We start from the raw sequence: 20,735 nt of genomic DNA on the forward strand, positions 1-20,735 counted from the left end.
AGAATGTAAAAGCAAAAATCTTTTAATATATTATTTTGGGTTGACTCCTCTGTGTTAGTTTTAGTAAAATTAAAACCTCATTGGTTAGTTATTTTCTACTGATGGATAGCTCTGGAGAAAATATTCTAAAATATAAATCTGTTAGAGAAATTTAAGAATGAATCTAATGTAACAAAATAGTTACTTAAGTGGAAACATACATGAAAATATTGGGAAATAATTTTTTACCGTTATGTATGTATTAGTCAGGATAGGTCAACTGCTACAACAAACATCTCCGAAAGTCTCAGCATCTTAACACAATGAAGGTTTTATTTTTTGCACATGTCTCCATCCAGTGTGGGTTTGGGATGTGGGTCATCTCTGCGTGACATAGGCATTCAGGGACTCAGGCTCTTTTTATGAGTGACTCCTCTGTCTGCCAGGTCTTTTCCCACTCCCTTTTCCACCCCCAAACTTCTAAATCCAGTCTGCAGGAAAAGAAAAGGCAGTATGGAGGGTTATACAGGTAGATTTGGAGGGGGGCTAGACTTTGAAGTGGATTATCCACACATACGCCATTAGCCAGAACTCATTCACATGGCCCACCTAACTGCAAAGGATACTGGGGAATGCAGTCTTGCTATGTGCCTAGATGGAAAAAGAAACAGGGTTTGGTGAACACATTAGCATTTCTCTGTTACTCCTTGGTAGTGGTATTATGAACTCAAAGCTACATGAGCACAAGAACCTTACTGATTTCTTTTTTAACATTTTTATTGGAGTATAATTGCTTTAACACTGGTGTGTTAGTCTCTGCTGTATAAAAAAGTGAATCAGCTATACATATAGATATATCCCCATATCCCCCTCCCTCTTGTGTCTCCCTCCCGCCCTCCCTATCCCACCCCTCTACGTGGTCACAAAGCACGGAGCTGATTTCCCTGTGTGATGCAGCTGCTTCCCACTAGCTATCTGTTTTACATTTAGTAGTGTATATATGTCAATGCCACTCTCTCACTTCATCCCAGCTTACCCTTCTCCCTTCCCGTGTGCTCAAGTCCATTCTCTACATCTGCGTCTTTATTCCTGTCCTGCCCCTACATTCTTCAGAACCATTTTTCTTTTCTTAGATTCCATATATGTGTTAGTATACGGTATTTGTTTTTCTCTTTCTAACTTACTTCACTCTGTATGACAGACTCTAGGTCCATCCACCTCCCTACAAATAACTCAATTTCATTTCTTTTTATGGCTGAATTGAGTTCGATTTTCATTCTTTTACATGTAGCTTTCCAGTTTTCCCAGCACCACTTATTGAAGAGGCTGTCTTTTCTCTATTGTATATTCTTGCCTCCATTGTATATATGTGCCACATCTTCTTTATCCATTCATCTGTTGATGGACACTTAGGTTGCTTCCATGTCTTGGCTATTGTAAGTAGTGCTGCAATGAACATTGTGGTACATGACTCTTTATGAATTATGTTTTTCTCAGGGTATATGCCCAGTAGTGGGATTGCTGGGTCGTATGGCAGTTCTATTATTTAAGGAACCTCCATACAGTTCTCCATAATGGCTGTATCCATTTACATTCCCACCAACAGTGCAAGAGGGTTCCCTTTTCTCCACACCCTCTCCAGCATTTATTGTTTGTAGATTTTTTGATGATGGCCATTCTGACCGGTGTGAGGTGACACCTCACTGGAGTTTTTATTTCATTTCTCTAATGATTAATGATGTTGAGCATCCTTTCATGTGTTTGTTGGCAGTCTGTCTATCTTCTTTGGAGAAATGTCTGTTTAGGTGTTCTGCCCATTTTTAGATTGGCTTGTTTGTTTTTTTTTTGATATTGAGCTGCCTGAGTTGCTTGTATATTTTGGAGATTAATCCTTTGTCAGTTGCTTCATTTGCATATTTTCTCCCATTCTGAGGGTTGTCTTCTCATCTTGTTTATGGTTTCCTTTGCTGTGCAAAAGCTATGAAGTTTCATTAGGTCCCATTTTATTTTTGTTTTTATTTCCATTTCTCTAGGAGGTGGGTCAAAAAGGATCTTGCTGTGATTTATGTCATAGAGTGTTCTGCCTATGTTTTCCTCTTAAGAGTTTTATAGTGTCTGGCCTTACATTTAGGTCTTTAATCCATTTTGAGTTTATTTTTGTCTATGGTGTTAGGGAGTGTTCGATTTTCATTCTTTTACATGTAGCTGTCCAGTTTTCCCAGCACCACTTATTGAAGAGGCTGTCTTTTCTCCATTGTATATTCTTGCCTCCTTTATCAAAGATAAGGTGACCATATGTGCGTGGGTTTATCTCTGGGCTTTCTATCCTGTTCCGTTGATCTATATTTCTGTTTTTGTGCCAGTACCATACTGTCTTGATTACTGTAGCTTTGTAGTATACTCTGAAGTCTGGGAGCCTCATTCCTCTAGCTCCGTTTTTCTTTCTTAGGATTGCTTTGGCTGTTCAGGGTCTTTTGTGTTTCCATACAAAATTGTGAAATGTTTTGTTTCAGTTCTGTGAAAAATGCCAGTGGTAGTTTGATAGGGATTGCATTGAATCTGTAGATTGCTTTGGGTGGTATAGTCATTTTCACAGTGTTGATTCTTCCAATCTAAGAACATGGTATATCTCTCCATCTGTTTGTATCATCTTTAATTTCTTTCTTCCATGTCTTATAGTTTTCTGCATACAGGTCTTTTGTCTCCTTAGGTAGATTTATTCTTTTTGTTGCAGTGGTCAATGGGAGTGTTTCCTTAATTTCTTTCTCAGATTTTTCATCATTAGTGTATAGGAATGTGAGAGATTTCTGTGCATTAATTTTGTATCCCGCAACTTTATCACATTCAATGATTAACTCTAGTAGTTTTCTGGTAGAGTCTTTAGGATTCTCTATGTATAGTATCATGTCATCTGCAAACAGTGACAGCTTTACTTCTTCTTTTCTGATTTGGATTCCTTTTATTTCTTTTTCTTCTCTGATTACTGTGGCTAAAACTTCCAAAACTATGTTGAATAAGAGTGGTGAGAGTGGGCACCTTGTCTTGTTCCTGATCTTAGTGGAAATGGTTTCAATTTTTCACCACTGAGAACGATGTTGGCTGTGGGTTTGTCATATATGGCCTCTATTATGTTGAGGTAAGTTCTCTCTCTGCCTACTTTCTGGAGGGTTTTTATCATAAATGGGTGTTGAATTTTGTCAAAAGCTTTCTCTGCATCTGTTGAGATGATCATATGGTTTTTACCCTTTGATTTGTTAATATGGTGTATCACATTGATTGATTTGCGTATATTGAAGAATCCTTGCATTCCTGGGATAAACCCCACTTGACCATGATATATGATCCTTTTAATGTGCTGTTGGATTCTGTTTTCTAGTATTTTGTTGAGGATTTTTGCATCTCTGTTCATCAGTGATATTGGCCTGTAGTTTTCTTTCTTTGTGACATCTTTGTCTGGTTTTGGTATCAGGGTGATGGTGGCCTCGTAGAATGAGTTTGGGAGTGTTTCTCCCTCTGCTATATTTTGGAAGAGTTTGAGGATAGGTGTTAGGTCTTCTCTAAATGTTTGATAGAATTCGCCTGTGAATCCATCTGGTCCTGGGCTTTTGTTTGTTGGAAGATTTTTAATCACAGTCTCAATTTCAGTGCTTGTGATTGGTCTGTTTATATTTTCTCTTTCTTCCTGGTTCAGTCTCAGAGGAACCTTACTGATTATTGATTTATTAATTTATTTTGGTTGCGCCTGGTCTTAGTTCTGGCAGGTGGGCTCCTTGTTTGCGGCATGTGGGCTCCTTAGTTGTGACAGGTGGGCTCCTTAGTTGTGGCTTGCAGGCTTCTTTAGTTGCAGCTCACTGGCTCCTTAGTTGTGGCATGTGAACTCTTAGTTGCGGCATGCATGTGGGATCTAGTTTCCTGACCATGATTCGAACCCAGGCCCCTTGCATTGAGAGCTCAGAGTCTTAACTGCTGTGCCACCAGGGAAGTCCCAGAACCTTACTGCTTTTATTCACCACTGTAACCCTGTAGTTGATGCTATGATCTGTACTGCCCAGATTCCCATTTAGTCTTAGGACCTATCCACATGGTCAGGATACTCTGACTTCTTACCTAGCAGCTCTGGGCTCCAAGAGTGAGTTTTCTAAGCGATGAGAAGTGGAAGGTGCCACTCCAGCAGTGGCCATTTCGTCATCTCTGCCTCCTATGACTCTTCCTCAAACACTGCTTGACCAGGTGGCTTGAGCAAGACCCCAGTCTGGTTATTGAGTCCAGAGAAACTGTGATTAAACACTGCTTCTCATTCCCTTTCCTCAGCCCTCAGTGTTAACTTTGTAAGAATATAAATATATATTTTTCTTTTTACAAATAAGTCAATGGAGATAGTTTAGTGTTACTAACATAGTATTTGTAGGCTTAAAACAAATGTACTCGTGGTGATTAAATGTAATTACTGTTATAGACTTTACCAAACCATAGTGGTTCTCAGGCAACACAAAGTTGAGAAGGAATTCCGTGTTTTTTAAAAATTATCAAAAAGGAAACAGAGAGTCAGCCTAGACACTGCTGTCCTCAACTCCTGCTTTTCCTTCCCACCCTACCTCTCATTTTTAGTCTACTTAATAGATGACATTTTTTTAAATAAATGACATTTAAAAAATTTTTTTTAATTTTACATTAATCAGGAGGAGACAACACTAACTTTACTGCTTATACAAAACTGTCAGATCCAGAATATGAAAATGTTGGTATAAGCCAGATAAATTATTTACATACTGTTTTTTAAGCATAATTAGCTTCTGTGCCTCATTTTTTGCAATTTATGAAAATCTAGATGTTTAGCTAACTTCTTTTGGGAGCAAAGGAGGGAATAAGGGTGCCATTCTTTTAGGAAGCTATATAATTTTAAAATAATATGCAAATTCCAACATTATGGCAAAAAAGACTGTTACTAGCTCATTTTTACTGGATAGGATTTTTTTTCTAAGAAATCAATGTGAATGAAGTTTGATTATCAGATTTACAAGAAATTTAAAACTACCAAAGCTTTGAAAATACTCACAAGCATTAGATTGTATATCAAACATAAAGAGAAAGTAGAGAATGGAAGAGTCTTACTAAAAATCTAGAAGCACTAGTCAAGACAACAAAAACCTCATACTCTTCAAAGCCCAAATCCCCTGAATTTTTTATGTGTAAGCATTGAACTTCAGTCTGTTTTCCCTAGGGGATTACTTGACTCTGTAGTTGAGATCAGAGGAATATTGACGCTCATTTTAGGTAACAACATTTTGTTACCAAATTTAGCTGAATTCAAAGCAATCTTGAAAATGTGCAGTTTCTTCTACAGTAAATATAAATGAATTTATGTGTGATAATCCCACAATTATAATAATTATAATTTTGGTTAAAAAAAAATAGTGGAAGGTGCCAATCTTAAGGCCTGCGCTCAGAAAATGTCACAGTATTACTTCCACCGTATTTTATTAGAGCAGTTGCAGAGAGCTCCCAGACTGAAGGGGAGGGAAATAGGCCCTACCTCTCAACAGAAGGACTATCAAAGGATTTATGACTATCTTCAATCCATCACAATAGTAATATTTGTATTGTTTGTATTTGAGTTACTTGTCTTATTGCCTACAGACAGATTAATCAATCATCTAGAGAAACTTAAATACTAGTAAAACTAAGCACTTGCTTTTTATTTATTACCTAATTCACAAGGTTGTCAAAATGCTTCAGAATTTTATTTCCTAATGAACTTACAGAAGTAATTTTGGATGTATATAAATTAATTGACCTGATTCTTGGGTGCTAAAACTGAAAAGGGGTGAAAAAAGATACAACAGAGTAGGTGGAGCAAATCCTTTTAGAGTTTTTGTTCCAGCTTTCAGGTTAGGTTTTCCTCTCTGTTCCATTATCCTTTCTGCTATTCTCTTGTCCCTTAGTTTAGGGTAGTGTAGTGCATATACATGGTGATTGAGGGGAGGGGTACAGAGAATTCTGAAATGGAGCCAGCTTGCACTTTAAGTTACAGCTGTTTAAATAAGCCTTTTTATTACCACAAGGAATTTTTTAAAGTAAGTTCAACAAATAAAGATGATGTTAACCCCATTTCATGTTTTTTAGGTAGACCGTGGATGATTTTGATGCTCATCAATGATAAACAAGTTTCAGATAGTTTTTGTTTTGTTTCGTTTTGTGTTCATTTGTATATTTAAATCAGTTTCTTTCACAGTAAGGTTCCAATGGAAGGAAAGCAACGCTTCATGTTTGGTTAAAAGGAAGCATGCATTATAAGTTATATTACACATAAGTGGTTAATGTTATATTTATCGTGTATGTGTATATGATTTTTAAATTGTAGATGAATTATTGACTTACTGTAAAAACAAAAATAATCAGAATACAAATATTAACTGTATAATATATATGCTTATACAACATGTACATATGTATGTACAAATAAATGGGAACATTCTGTAACTTGCTTTTCTCACTTAACAATATATTATCATATACTTCTAAGTCATTAGTGATACTGGAAGAGAGGATGATTAGGTATCCAAAGAGGCCTAGTTCTCCTTGGAATGTAAATGTTGGACTAACTGGGTTATGGAGAGCAGTACTGTCTTCACTAAACTCCAGACTGAAATATTTAACCACCAATGCAATGTTTCCACCTGGATGTCCAATAGATATCTCAGACTTAAAGTGTCCCAAACTGAACTAGTGATGTTCTTCCCAAACTAGTTCCACCTGTAATTTTCTACGTTTAACTAATAGCAGATTCATTCTTCCTGTTCAGTCTTTCAGGCCAAAATTCCTAGAGTCATCTTTGATTCTTCATTGCCTCATACCCCATATTCAGTATCAAAGGAGATCCCCTTGGTTCTACTTTTCAAAATATATCAGATTTCATATAGTAAGTCAAAGGAAGAATGGCCCCTAATGATAAATGGGAGCACAAGCCTGCCTCCCACTGCTATATTTTATCATCATGCTTCTCTCACCTCCCCCACTCTCCTTGCCCCACTCTTCACACACCTCCTTTCCCATTCCATTTTAGGCAGCAGCAGTCTACCATTTTGCTTTCAATTATGAGAATCAATAAAGAGCACTTTTATACACACATTTATCTTATTTAAAGTTTAAAGCAGTATTTTGGTAGCTTTTCCAGTTACTATTGCTGTATAAATTGTTTTTCCAGTTACTGTTGCCCTCAAACTTAGCACCAAGCAACCATGTTTTTGTTTTTTTTTTTTTTTGCGATACACGGGCCTCTCACTGTTGTGGCCTCTCCCGCCGCGGAGCACAGGCTCTGGACGCGCAGGCTCCGCGGCCATGGCTCACAGGCCCAGCCGCTCCGCGGCACGTGGGATCCTCCCAGACCAGGGCACGAACCCGTGTCCCCTGCATCGGCAGGCGGACTCTCAACCACTGCGCCACCAGGGAAGCCCAACCATGTTTTTATACTTATAGGTTCTGTGGGTCAGGAATTCAGACAGGGCACAGTGGGGATGGCTAGTCTCTGTTCTACTATGTCTAGGGCCTCATCTGGGAAGACTTGGAAGTTTGGGGGTGACTCAGCAGCTGGGGGCTGGAATCATCTAAAGGCTTTCACTAACATGTCTGCCACCTGGGCTGGGATGACATAAAGATTGCACATGGCCTCTCCATTTGGTTTGGCTTCCTCATAGCACGACAACCTCAGCATAGGCAGACTCTCTACAGGCCTCAGACACAGGGATCCACATGCACGTGTTCCAGCAAAAAGATGAAGCTGTTTTCCCTTTTATGACTCAGCCTTGCAATTCTCATAGCGTCACTTCTGCTGTATTCTATTGGTGGAAACAGTCACATGCCCTTCCTGATTCAAAAGGAGGAGAAATAGACTTCACCACTTGATGGGGCAGTGGGAGAGTCACATTGTAGAAGAGCGTGTGGAATTTTTAAAATACCATCTGTCACAGAGGTTGTAATTGTCTTTTGTTTCATAAATGAGGCATGGAGTCTTGTTGAGAAGCAGAGTGGCAAGATTAACAAGGGGCATCTTGGGAAACTACTCCTAGAGATATTATTATAAGGGCCTCCTGTTTAGTTAGCTTTTAAGGCACTTATTTCAAGCCTTTAAAAAATCCATGATGTTGTAGTATTTGTGCAATTTCTGTGCTATTCACAGATGATTCTGATCCACTCATTAGGAAATGAAGCATAGTCTCTACCTGTTAAATATTTAGATCAACTGAAGACACACTGAGGACTCACTGTGCATAAGACACTGGAAGAGGCTGTAGGTCGGCTTAGAGTGGTTGCAGCTTCTTTTTTTTGCCTCCTCAGTGTCAACAGGAGTGTTCACATGGGCTAGAGGTAGCTGACCTACCCTGAGGAGCAGGTGGATAGGCTTTCTTCCTATGAGGCTAAGGAGGTGTGGTTGTGGGTCCTTTCACCAAAATCAGTCATCCAGAAAGCTACTACAGCATTCGTTTACACTCAAGCATCCAAATTGAAAGCTGCACTTACTACATTACTCTAACAAAATTGCCCATATCTCTAGGCTTGTGAGCTTTTGCTGATTTGTTCAGTGGTCTGGTGACCATTCAAAGAGTGTCCCTCTACAAAGTGTATAGTGGCCAGAGAAGAAAATCACTGAGGGATGATCCTGGGATTTCGTCCAGCTATAGCAATGTTATGTGTACTTGAAGATGTTAAAGCTGCATTTTACAAAACCCCAAAGTAATATTTTTTCATTTATTCTCATAGACCTTCCCTCTATCGTTATAAGAATTTCTCCTTGTGAGTGTGTATTAACCACCTTTTGCCCATGCATCTCCTTGCCTTTGGTATTACTGTTTCGGCCTATAATGTTTTTTATTGTCGTAGGCTCAGTCCTTAGATTCAGACCTTTAGTTCAAGATACATATGAAAGATGAGTGAGATAACATCATCATTGTTATAAATTTTGCATTGAAATATAATATACACACAGAAAGATAACTAATGTATAACTCAGTTTTCATGAATTAAATACACTTGCTTAACTGGCACCCAGATCAAGAAAGAGAACATTACCAGCACCCCAGAAGCCCTCCTTCTGTTCCTCCCCACTGACTTCCTTCACCATAGGTGACAGTTTTGCCAGTTTTTAACCTTCATACTGAGACTGGATTGTTTTGTTCATCATTATGGTTGTGAGATTCATCCATGCTATTGCATGGAGCATTTCATTAAGTTTCACTTCTGTGTCATATTCCATTGTGTGATATACCACATTTTATTTATCCATTCTGCTTTTGATAGATATTTGGGTTGCTTTCAGTTTTCAGCTATTATGAAAAATGCTAATATGGACATTTTTATACATCTTTTAGGATACATATGTGTACTTTTTTGTTAAGTATATTCCTAGGAGTGGGTTTGCTAGGTCATAAGGTATGCACATGTTCAGCCATAATATCTGCTGCCAAACAGTTTGCCAAAATGATTGTACCAATTCACACTCCCAGCAGCAGTGGTCGATTTGCTCCATTTCTTTGCAAGCACTTAGTATCTTCAATTTTTGATCAGTCTTTTCAAGTTTAGCCATTCTGGCAGGTAATGGTGATTATGATTTTAGTTTGCATTTCCATGTTAACTCATGAGGTCGAGAACCGCCATCTGGATAGCCTTATTTGTGAAGTGTCTATTCAGGTTTTTTGCCCAGTTTTTAATTGACTTCTCTGTTGTTTTCTAATTGATTTGTAAAAGTTTATTATACATTGTTGATAAACAAGTTTTTCAGTCTTGGAGGTTAATGGCTTTTGTGTCTTATTTTAAAAATCTCTGTCTTTCCCGAGGTCATAAAGATATTCCCCTTTGTTTTCTTCTAGAAGCTTAATAAATGTATTAGTTTAAATCAAGAACATTCATAGTCTACCTTGTTCCACATAGAATTTGAGGCAATTGAGATGAATAATTAAGCAAAATATTCTTCCTTTTAGAAAAAGATAAATCTTGAAAAAGCTTAGATATTCTATAATTACCTCATAAGCCATGCACCAAAAAGCACAGCATATTTAATCTCATAGTCTCTGGAGAATTTATATGCATGTCTTGTCCTTTTCGGTTGGGTTCATTTCAGTTGGAAGCAGGCCTCTGATAGCAGTTCCCAAATTTTTAGCTTCAGTTAATATTTAGAGTTCCACTTTTTTCCTCAAATACTTTGTTGTTGTTGGCTTTTTAAAACTCCATATGGTAGAAAAATTAAAATATGCAAATGTGTGTAGTTATTAACTTTATTCCACATGCATTATTTGGAATCATAAGCTTTTGGAAGAATGCTTAGGAGGAAATATTCAATCTAAAATTACAGGGTGGACTATGCCTCTGTATATATTTATGTGTATTCTTATGAATACATTTATGTTTATGAATCCTTGTACATACATAGTAACTCTAGAAGCTCCAGAAGCCTTCCAGAGAAACAATTTTCATTATTTTATGATAACACATATATCTATTACTTTCTCTCTTTTTTATTTTTTATTTATTTATTTATTTTTGGCTGCGTTGGGTCTTCACTGCTGCGCGTGGGCTTTCTCTAGTTGCAGAGAGCTAGAGCGACTCTTCATTGCGGTGCGCGGGCTTCTCATTGTGGTGGCTTCTCTTTGTTGCGGACCACAGGCTCTAGGCGCACGGGCTTCAGTAGCTGTGGCACACGGAATCAGTAGTTGTGGCTCGCAGGCTCTAGAGGCAGGCTCAGTAGATGCGGCGCACGGGCTTAGTTGCTCCACGGCATGTGGGATCTTCCCAGACCAGGGCACGAGCCCGTGTCCCCTGCATTGGCAGGCGGATTCTTAACCACTGCGCCACCAGGTAAGTCCCTTTCCCTCTTTTTTATTATACTTTTTTTTAACATCTTTATTGGAGTATAATTGCTTTACAATGGTGTGTTAGTTTCTGTTTTATAACAAAGTGAATCAGCTATACAAATACATATATCCCCATATCTCCTCCCTCTTGAATCTCCCTCCCACCCTCCCTATCCCACCCCTCTAGGGGGTCACAAAGCACTGAGCTGATTTCCCTGTGCTATACGGCTGCTTCCCACTAGCAATATGTTTTACATTTGGTAGTATACATAAGTCTATGCCACTCTCTCACTTCGTCCCAGCTTACCCTTCCCCCTCCCCATGTCCTCACATCCATTTTCTACGTCTGCATCTTTATTCCTGTCCTGCCCCTAGGTTCTTCAGAACCTTTTTTCTTTCTTTTTCTTGTTTTAGATTCCATATATATGTGTTAGCATACGGTATTTGTTTTTCTCTTTCTGACTTACTTCACTCTGTATGACAGACTCTAGGTCCATCCACCTCACTACGAATAGCTCAATATCGTTTCTTTTCATGGCTGAGTAATAGTCTATTGTATATATGGGCCACATCTTCTTTATCCATTCATCTGTTGATGGACACTTAGGTTGCTTCCATGTCCTGGCTATTGTAAATAGTGCTGCAGTGAACATTGTGGTACATGACTCTTTTTGAATTATGGTTTTCTCTGGGTATATGCCCAGTAATGGGATTGCTGCGTCGTATGGTAGTTCTATTTGTAGTTTTTTAAGGAACCTCCATACTGTTCTCCATAGTGGCTGTATCCATTTACATTCCCACCAACAGTGCAGGAGGGTTTCCTTTTCTCCACACTCTGTCCATCATTTATTGTTTCGAGATTTTTTGATGATGGCCATTCTGACCGGTGTGAGGTGATACCTCACTGGAGTTTTGATTTGCATTTCTCTTTTTATTTTTTTACATCTTTATTGGAGTATAATTGCTTTACAATGGTGTGCTAATTTCTGCTTTATAACAAAGTGAATCAGTTATACATATACATATGTTCCCATATCTCTTCCCTCTTGCGTCTCCCTCCCTCCCACCCTCCCTATGCCACCCCTCTAGGTGGTCACAAAGCACCGAGCTGATCTCCCTGTGCTATGTGGCTTCTTCCCACTAGCTATCTATTTTACGTTTGATAGTGTATATATGTCCATGCATCTCTCGCTTTGTCACAGCTTACCCTTCCCTCTCCATATCCTCAAGTCCATTCTCTAGTAGGTCTGTGTCTTTATTTCCGTCTTACCGCTAGGTTCTTCATGACTTTTTTTTTCTTAAATTCCATAGATATGTGTTAGCATATGGTATTTGTCTTTCTCTTTCTGACTTACTTCACTCTGTATGACAGACTCTAGGTCCATCCACCTCATTACAAATAGCTCAATTTCGTTTCGTTCTATGGCTGAGTAATATTCCATTGTATATATGTGCCACATCTTCTTTATCCATTCATCCGATGATGGACACTTAGGTTGTTTCCATCTCTGGGCTATTGTAAATAGAGCTGCAATGAACATTTTGGTACATGACTCTTTTTGAATTTTGGTTTTCTCAGGGTATATGCCCAGTAGTGGGCTTGCTGAGTCATATGATAGTTCTATTTGTAGTTTTTTAAGGAACCTCCATACTGTTCTCCATAGTGGCTGTAGCAATTCACATTCCCACCAGCAGTGCAAGAGTGTTCCCTTTTCTTCACACCCTCTCCAGCATTTATTGTTTGTAGACTTGTTGATGATGGCCATTCTGACCGGTGTGAGATGATATCTCATTGTAGTTTTGATTTGCATTTCTCTAATGATTAATGATGTTGAGCATTCTTTCATGTGTTTGTTGGCAATCTGTATATCTTCTTTGGAGAAATGTCTAGTTAGGTCTTCTGCCCGTTTTTGGATTGGCTTGTTTGTTTTTTTTTGATATTGAGCTGCATGAGCTGCTTGTATGTTTTGGAGATTAATCCTTTGTCAGTTGCTTCATTTGCAAATATTTTCTCCCATTCTGAGGGTTGTCTTTTGGTCTTGTTTATGGTTTCCTTTGCTGTGCAAAAGCTTTGAAGTTTCATTAGGTCCCATTTGTTTATTTTTGTTTTTATTTCCATTTCTCTAGGAGGTGGGTCAAAAAGGATCTTGCTGTGATTTATTTCATAGAGTGTTCTGCCTATGTTTTCCTCTAAGAGTTTGGTAGTGTCTGGCCTTACATTTAGGTCTCTAATCCACTTTGAGTTTATTTTTGTGTATGGTATTAGGGAGTGTTCTAATTTCATTCTTTTAGCTGTAGCTGTCCAGTTTTTCCAGCACCACTTATTGAAGAGGCTGTCTTGTCTCCACTGTACATTCCTGCCTCTTTTATCAAAGATAAGATGACCATATGTGCGTGGGATTATCTCTGGGCTTTCTATCCTGTTCCATTTATCTATATGTCTGTTTTTGTGCCAGTACCATACTGTCTTGATTACTGTAGCCTTGTAGTATAGTCTGAAGTCTGGCAGCTTGATTCCTCCAGCTCTGTTTTTCTATCTCAAGATTTCTTTGGCTGTTTGGGGTCTTTTGTGTTTCCATACACAATTGTGAAATTTTTTGTTCTAGTTCTGTGAAAAATGCCAGTGGTAGTTTGATAGGGATTGCATTGAATCTGTAGATTGCTTTGGGTGGTATAGTCATTTTCACAGTGTTGATTCTTCCAGTCCAATAACATGGTATATCTCTCCATCTGTTTGTATCATCTTTAATTTCTTTCTTCCATGTCTTATAGTTTTCTGCATACAGGTCTTTTGTCTCCTTAGGTAGGTTTATTCTTTTTGTTTCAGTGGTAAATGGGAGTGTTTCCTTAATTTCTTTTTCAGATTTTTCAACATTAGTGTATAGGAATGTGAGAGATTTCTGTGCATTAATTTTGTATCCTGCAACTTTTTCACATTCATTGATTAGCTCTAGTTGTTTTCTGGTACCATCTTTAGGATTCTCTATGTATAGTATCATGTCATCTGCAAACAGTGACAGCTTTACTTCTTCTTTTCTGATTTGGATTCCTTTTATTTCTTTTTCTTCTCTGATGGCTGTAGCTAGAACTTCCAAAGCTATGTTTAATAATAGTGGTGAGATTGGGTACCTTGTCTTGTTCCTGATCTTAGTGGAAATGGGTTCAATTTTTTACCATTGAGAACGATGTTGGCTGTGGGTTTGTCATATATGGCCTTTATTATGTTGAGGTAAGTTCCCTCTCTGCCTTCTTTCTGGAGAGTTTTTATCATAAATTGTTGTTGAATTTTGTCGAAAGCTTTTTCTGCATCTGTTGAGATGATCATATGGTTTTTATCCTTCGATTTGTTAATATGGTGTATCACATTGATTGATTTGCGTATATTGAAGAATCCTTGCATTCCTGGAATAAACCCCACTTGATCATGGTATATGATCCTTTTAATGTGCTGTTGGATTCTGTTTTCTAGTATTTTGTTGAAGATTTTTGCATCTCTGTTCATCAGAGATATTGGCCTGTAGTTTTCTTTCTTTATGACATCTTTGTCTGGTTTTGGTATCAGGGTGATGGTAGCCTCGTAGAATGAGTTTGGGAGTGTTCCTCCCTCTGCTATATTTTTGAAGAGTTTGAGAAGGATAGGTGTTAGCTCTTCTCTAAATGTTTGATAGAATTCGCCTGTGAATCCATCTGGTCCTGGGCTTTTGTTTGTTGGAAGATTTTTAATCACAGTCTCAGTTTCAGTGCTTGTGATTGCTCTGTTTATATTTTCTATTTCTTCCTGGTTCAGTCTCAGAAGGTTGTGCTTTTCTAAGAATGTGTGCATTTCTTCCAGATTGTCCATTTTATTGGCATAGAGTTGCTTGTAGTAATCTGTCATGATCCTTTGTATTTCTGCAGTTTCAGTTGTTACTTCTCCCTTTTCATTTCTAATTCTACTGATTTAAGTCCTTTCCCTTTTTTCTTGATGAGTCTGGTTAATGGTTTATCATTTTTTTTTATCTTCTCAAAGAACCAGCTTTTAGTTTTATTGATCTTAAGTATTGTTTCCTTCATTTCTTTTTCATCTATTTCTGATCTGATCTTTATGATTTCTTTCCTTCTGCTAACTTTGGGGGGGGTTGTTCTTCTTTCTCTCATTACTTTAGGTGTAAAGTTAGGTTGTTTATTTGAGATGTTTCTTGTTTCTTGAGGTAGAATTGTATTGCTGTAAACTTCCGTCTTAGCACTGCTTTTGCTGCATCCCATAGTTTTTGGGTTGTCATGTTTTCATTGTCATTTGTTTCTAGGTATTTTTTGATTTCCTCTTGGATTACCCCCTTTCTCTCTTTTTTAGATGGCCTACCCTGTTCTGTAAAATTTCCAGGGGCTAATAATTCAGATTTCATCTTGGTTACATTTTCTGCTGCTTCATGTAGTATCTAGAACATTCATTGTAGAACAAGTATGAGAAATTTCTGTTTCTTCCCTTGCTTGGTTTCCTTGCCTTGGGCTCTTAAGTGTCCAGAGGGCTTTGGGAAAATAATGGGTTTGCTCAGGACTGCTAGATAATTTGGTGGAAGAATGGGAATCTTTCATCCCATTGTGTTTTCCTGACTCACATTTATAGTCACTATCATTTATGGTTGGGTAATGGCTTAAGTTTGTATAAATCCATGGCCTCTTGGCTTTAACTCATCTACCTAAATAGTAAAAATAGTAAGAGATATAAAAATAACACTGGCTTTTTTTTTTTTTTCTGTACACGGGCCTCTCACTGTCGTGGCCTCTCCTGTTGCGCAGCACAGGCTCCTGATGCGCAGCCTCAGCGGCCATGGCTCACGAGCCCAGCCGCTCCGTGGCATGTGGGATCTTCCCGGACCGGGACACGAACCCGTGTCCCCTGCATCAGCAGGCGGACTCTCAACCACCGCGCCACTGGGGAAGCCCAACACTGGCTTTATTGATCATCTGTTTTTTACTATACACTTTACTAAGCACTTTATGTATTTTATTTCATATAATCGTCATAATAACCCTATAAGTTTGATACTATTATATCATAATTTATGATTATCATCCTTTTTAGCTGAGAAAACTGAACTTTGTAGACATTAAGTAATTGCCCAAGATCACCATGCGAGTGAGTGGCAGTAAAAGACAGGTTTGTGTGAGTCTATAGCCTATACTCTTTACCACCATCCAGTATGGCCTCCATGGTAGAAAATCATGAGTTTAGCTAAAATGTATCTTTGGTATGTAATCCGGCTGTGCCTTTGTACAGGTAGCACCCCTTCTTATGGTTCCCCTTCTAAATAAATGTGGTGGCCATTGCACCAAGAACGCACAATGCAATATTTTATTAGAAGGAATGGTAGTAAGGGCCTAGGAGCCAAAAGGGTAAATGAAACATTTTATTAGCAGTCAGAGTATTCACAGCAAATAACAAAGCTGGATTTGTAGAACCATTTACTTTCTAGAAAGGGATCTGTCATGCCTCTCATTTGACGGAGCAGGGGATAAACCCAGGGTAGGAAGGGAGAACATTCAGCTCCACTGTATGGCCTGAGTGCTGTTGGGCCCATCCAGTCAGTGCCTGGAATCTGTCATTTGTTGATTGTTATCAGTGTCTTGCTTTTCTAGGATTGTAGCCGACAAGGTAAAGGAGGTCCTATTTATCCGACCCCGGAAGTACATCCACTGCTCCAGCCCAGAGACCGCAGAGCCTGGCTACATCAACATCATGGAGCTGGCGGCATCTGTGTGCCGCTATGACCTAGATGACATGGACATCTTCTGGCTCCAGGAACTCAATGAAGACCTCGCAGAAATGGGTAAGTTGTTTCCTCACAAGTAGCTTGTTCCTTGACTTGATTTGTGGTTTTTTAAAAAAGGTGTCAGGACCATTTTAACTTGCTTTCATTTTGTGGCTTCCTTTCTTTTCTGGGCTCTTCATTTATTTTTCTCTTTAATCTTAATCTTAATGAGGCATTTCCTGAAATGCATAAATATATTGAAGTAGAGCAGTAACATTTAAATCTGACCTTGTCTTTCCTTGTTCATGGTGAATATCACAGATCAGGGATGGCATGTAGGTTTCACGAGGCCATTTCCCAGTTCTGAGTGTGAGATTGGTCATGGCTGATTGGACTTCTGGTTGAGAAGGATTCTGAGACTGGTTCCTCATTCGGCCCTGAAAAGTACCATGGTCAGTGAGCAGGGCCAAGGGTAGTGGCACCTCTGACATCTCCACCTGATGGAGAGAAACTGCAACTTCAGCATTAGGCAGCACCACTGCAACTGACATGTTGATGTGACCAGGATGCCTTAATGTAGGACTTGTATTTTGCTGCCTGGAAGAAGAATGGCAGGCCTAGGGCAAAACATCCCCAAAGCAGTTCTTAGCTACCTACAGTGAGTTCTAGAGTTGTCATGCTACTCTCAAAAAATAGAATAGAATGAAGCAAAAACAAGCAAATAAAAAACCTCGTAGTAAACATAGTAGTAATTTTAAAGTAAACGTGTGCCATACAGTACCATACTGGCAATGCTCAGAAATCCTAGGCTGAAAGGAAATTCACCTTATATTTACACACAGTTCTTTTTGACCTGTTTTCAGTCTAAACAGTGTTTAGGTCCAAGTGGTCCTGTGAAACTGGGTGGTTTTTAACTCTCTGTATAAGATATGGTAAAGGATACATTTGATTTTGTTTTTGTTTGAATCACATTTGTTCATTGTTAGTACAACAAGGATCAGTGGTTTTCCTTTTCTTCCCTTTTTTTCTTTCTTTCTTTTGAGGTTGGTATCTGAATGCATGTGAATACAAAATTAAAATTATACTAAATCCAGTTTGGCATGGTGGTGATAGTTACTCTGCCAGTAACCAATACTAACTCCTTGCTTTTTAAAACATTTTGTTTTATGTCTTCTCGTTCTGCCTTCTAAGAGGAAGGAGAGGGGTCAAAAAAATTTAGGATCGGAACCACAAAGAGAAGGGAATAAAAGACTGACAGAAAGGGAAAATGAGTATGAGGGCATAATCAAGTGGATCGATGGCTCAATGTACAGTTGTGTTTATGAACCATACAGCATCCATATACACTATAGTCATTACAGTGCTGCCTTCAACATGACAGTGCCTTATAACAAAGTCCCTTTGGTATTTTGCAGTTAATTCCCTTTGGATGAGTTTTTTTTTTAAATAAGCTTTCAAAAAATTTTTTGAAATAGTTTTAGCTTTCAAGAAAAGTTGCATTTTTAATACAGTTACCATATACACCTTACGCAGTTTGTTTCACCTAATGTTAACATCTCACTTTACCATGATACATTTGTCAAAGCTAAGAAACCAGCACAGGTACAGTACTATTAGCTAAGTTCCAGACTTTATTGGAATTTCACCAGTTTTTCCACTAATGACCTTTTTCTGTTCCAGGATCCCGTCCAGGATACCACATTGCATTTAGGCTTAGATGAGTTTTAAAAAGATGATTACCTTATCTCCAGCATTCCTTTAGAGTGAATGATATTGTAGTAAGGTTCTAAGAGCTTAAAATAAACTTTCAAAAACAATATTATCTTAAGCATGTTTTTTATTCAGATTAAGGAATTCTAAAAGTTGAGTGCTTACTGCATACCAGTCACTATACTAAGCAATGTATGAACATGATCTCATCTCTGCCTCACAAGAAATCAATGAGTTTGGTATTATTATCCTTATTTTTATAGATAAGGAAGCTAAGCTCTAAAGAGGGTAAATAACTTGTCAAAGCTTATATAACCAATGTGAGGTCAAGTTGGAATTTGAATCCAAGTGCTCTTATAACCAGACACTATACTCCTTCACTCCAGGAAAAAAAAAGTATAATTTTTCTTGGCTGGGAAAATTAAACATACTACCTGAGTAGTTTTTGGTTTCATAAGTAGCAACAACATTGAAAAGGTAGTTTATGTGGAATTCCAAAGTTCCTTAGGATCTTATATTGCAGATGAAGTGGTATATTTGGATAAATTTGTTTTGGATCACTTTGAGAAGTACTCCTGAGTTTATAAGCTGTTAGAATAAATATATGTGTGCTCTCACAAAATCATCAGTCCCCCTAAGAAGAAAAATGTTTAGTTGTTACCAATAACCATCATATGAATCTTTTAGTTGAGTTATTATGTATAGAAGGCTAAGAAAAATTAAAAGTATAGAAGGAAAAGGAATCAAGAGGCAAAAAAGGTAATTTCAGAATTTGCAGTTAGACCTTTATGAATGCTAATAAGTTTATTTTATATTATAGTTTGTCATTAGAAAATATTATTGGATTTTCTAAAAGTCAGGTTTGAAAAACAAATGACAAATATTTCATATGTATAATCACATATACAGTACCTAGAATTTTCTTTTATGGCTTAATACCTTTTTGTATGAAATTTTCCTTGTGTAACCATTAGATGTGCTCATTGAAACTAATTTGCTAAGAATGAATTGTTATTTATATCCAAATAGTTATATGATTCTAATTATTTTATTATACTATAAAGTGTTCAAGATTACAAAGTCCAATGAAAGTCCTCCCTCAGTGGGAATAAGAGAAAACAGATTCGGGGGATTTCCCTGGTTGCCTAGTGGTTAGGATTCCGGGCTTTCCAGGTTCAATCCCTGGTCAGGGAACTGAGATCCTACAAGCCTCATGGCGCAGCCACAAAAGAGAGAGAGAGAGAGAGAGAGAGAGGGAGGGAGAGAGAGGGAGGGAGGCAGAGAGAGAGAAAACAGATTTAGGAGGAGACTGCCTAGGATTTGGACAGAAAATTGAAAGGGTCAGTATATATAACTTACAAAGAATATGGTGAAATGTATTTCTCCTTTCATGTGTCAAACACTAATATGTGATGATAGGTAAATTTTAGAATAGCTCTAGTAAAAGATTCTTTAAAATCTGGTTGTTTTAGATCAGGGAAGAGATGGTTTTATCCTTTAGAATCTCCCCACCCCTGCACCGGGCTCACAGTAGGTGATTTGGGAATGACAGCTGACTGATGGGTTGATTGATTGTTTGTATTTCTGTGCAGGTTGTGGGCCAGTTGATGAGAATCTTATGGAAAAGACAGTAGAAGTCCTGGAACGCCATTGCCATGAAAATATGAACCATGCTATTGAGACAGAGGAAGGGCTAGGCATAGAGTATGATGAAGATGTGATCTGTGATGTGTGCCGGTCTCCAGACAGTGAAGAAGGGAATGATATGGTGTTCTGTGATAAGTGTAACATCTGTGTGCATCAGGTTAGTGAGAGTGGAGACTGCCACCTCCCCACGGTCAGCCTTTCTGAAGTTCAGTGATCATCTCCAGCACCCATATCTGGGTAGCAGCTTGCATTTAAGGGTGAAAAGAAGGATTTGGCCTGGCTGTTCTCCAGTAATTCCTTTAGAAATAATACTTCTTATGATCCCCAAGGTGACTTAATAACTTTACTCCAGGGGGCTAAACCCAGGTCTTTATTGTGTATCTTCATGCCCATGCCATTGAGATTGCCTTGTTCGATACTTTTACAGTCCCCTGGGGAGTCTCCTTGCTGCCTGCCTGGGAGTCTCTCCTCTGCCTTGGAGTCCCTGTTATATCATCAGGTTACACCCATGGTCAGTAACCTTGGGGAGTTTACACTTCCTACAGCTGGAAGTCGGGACTCCTCATCCTGGCACCCAGAGCCCTCCTCTGTCTCCCAAATATACCACTCCCAGGAAACTAGGTCTACTCCATTTTTAAACATCATAGAATTTTAGGATTGTAAAAAACCGTCCAACTCCTTAATTTTACAGATAATACCAGGAGAGGTGAAGTGACTTTACCCAACCTGTTATAGCTAGTTGTCATTCTTTCTCTACCACACTACTTTTTTAAATTAATAGTAATGATGATGGTGATATCCACATTCTTTTCAGCTCTTTCCC

General features: G+C 38.4%; 1 protein-coding gene across 1 annotated transcript in view; it reads left to right on the plus strand.

Annotated features, from left to right (window-relative positions):
• The window catches only part of JADE3 (jade family PHD finger 3), a 154,759-nt gene that overhangs the window by 105,840 nt on the left and 28,184 nt on the right, over positions 1-20,735 (plus strand). The window contains exons 5-6 of the mRNA XM_007450832.1: positions 16,443-16,633; positions 19,858-20,069. Coding sequence (XP_007450894.1) covers positions 16,443-16,633; positions 19,858-20,069 — 403 coding nt within the window. The remainder of the gene's footprint in view (positions 1-16,442; positions 16,634-19,857; positions 20,070-20,735) is intronic.

This window comes from Lipotes vexillifer, unplaced genomic scaffold (genome assembly GCF_000442215.2).
Source record: "Lipotes vexillifer unplaced genomic scaffold, Lipotes_vexillifer_v1.1 scaffold129, whole genome shotgun sequence".
NCBI classification, from domain to species: domain Eukaryota; kingdom Metazoa; phylum Chordata; class Mammalia; order Artiodactyla; family Lipotidae; genus Lipotes; species Lipotes vexillifer.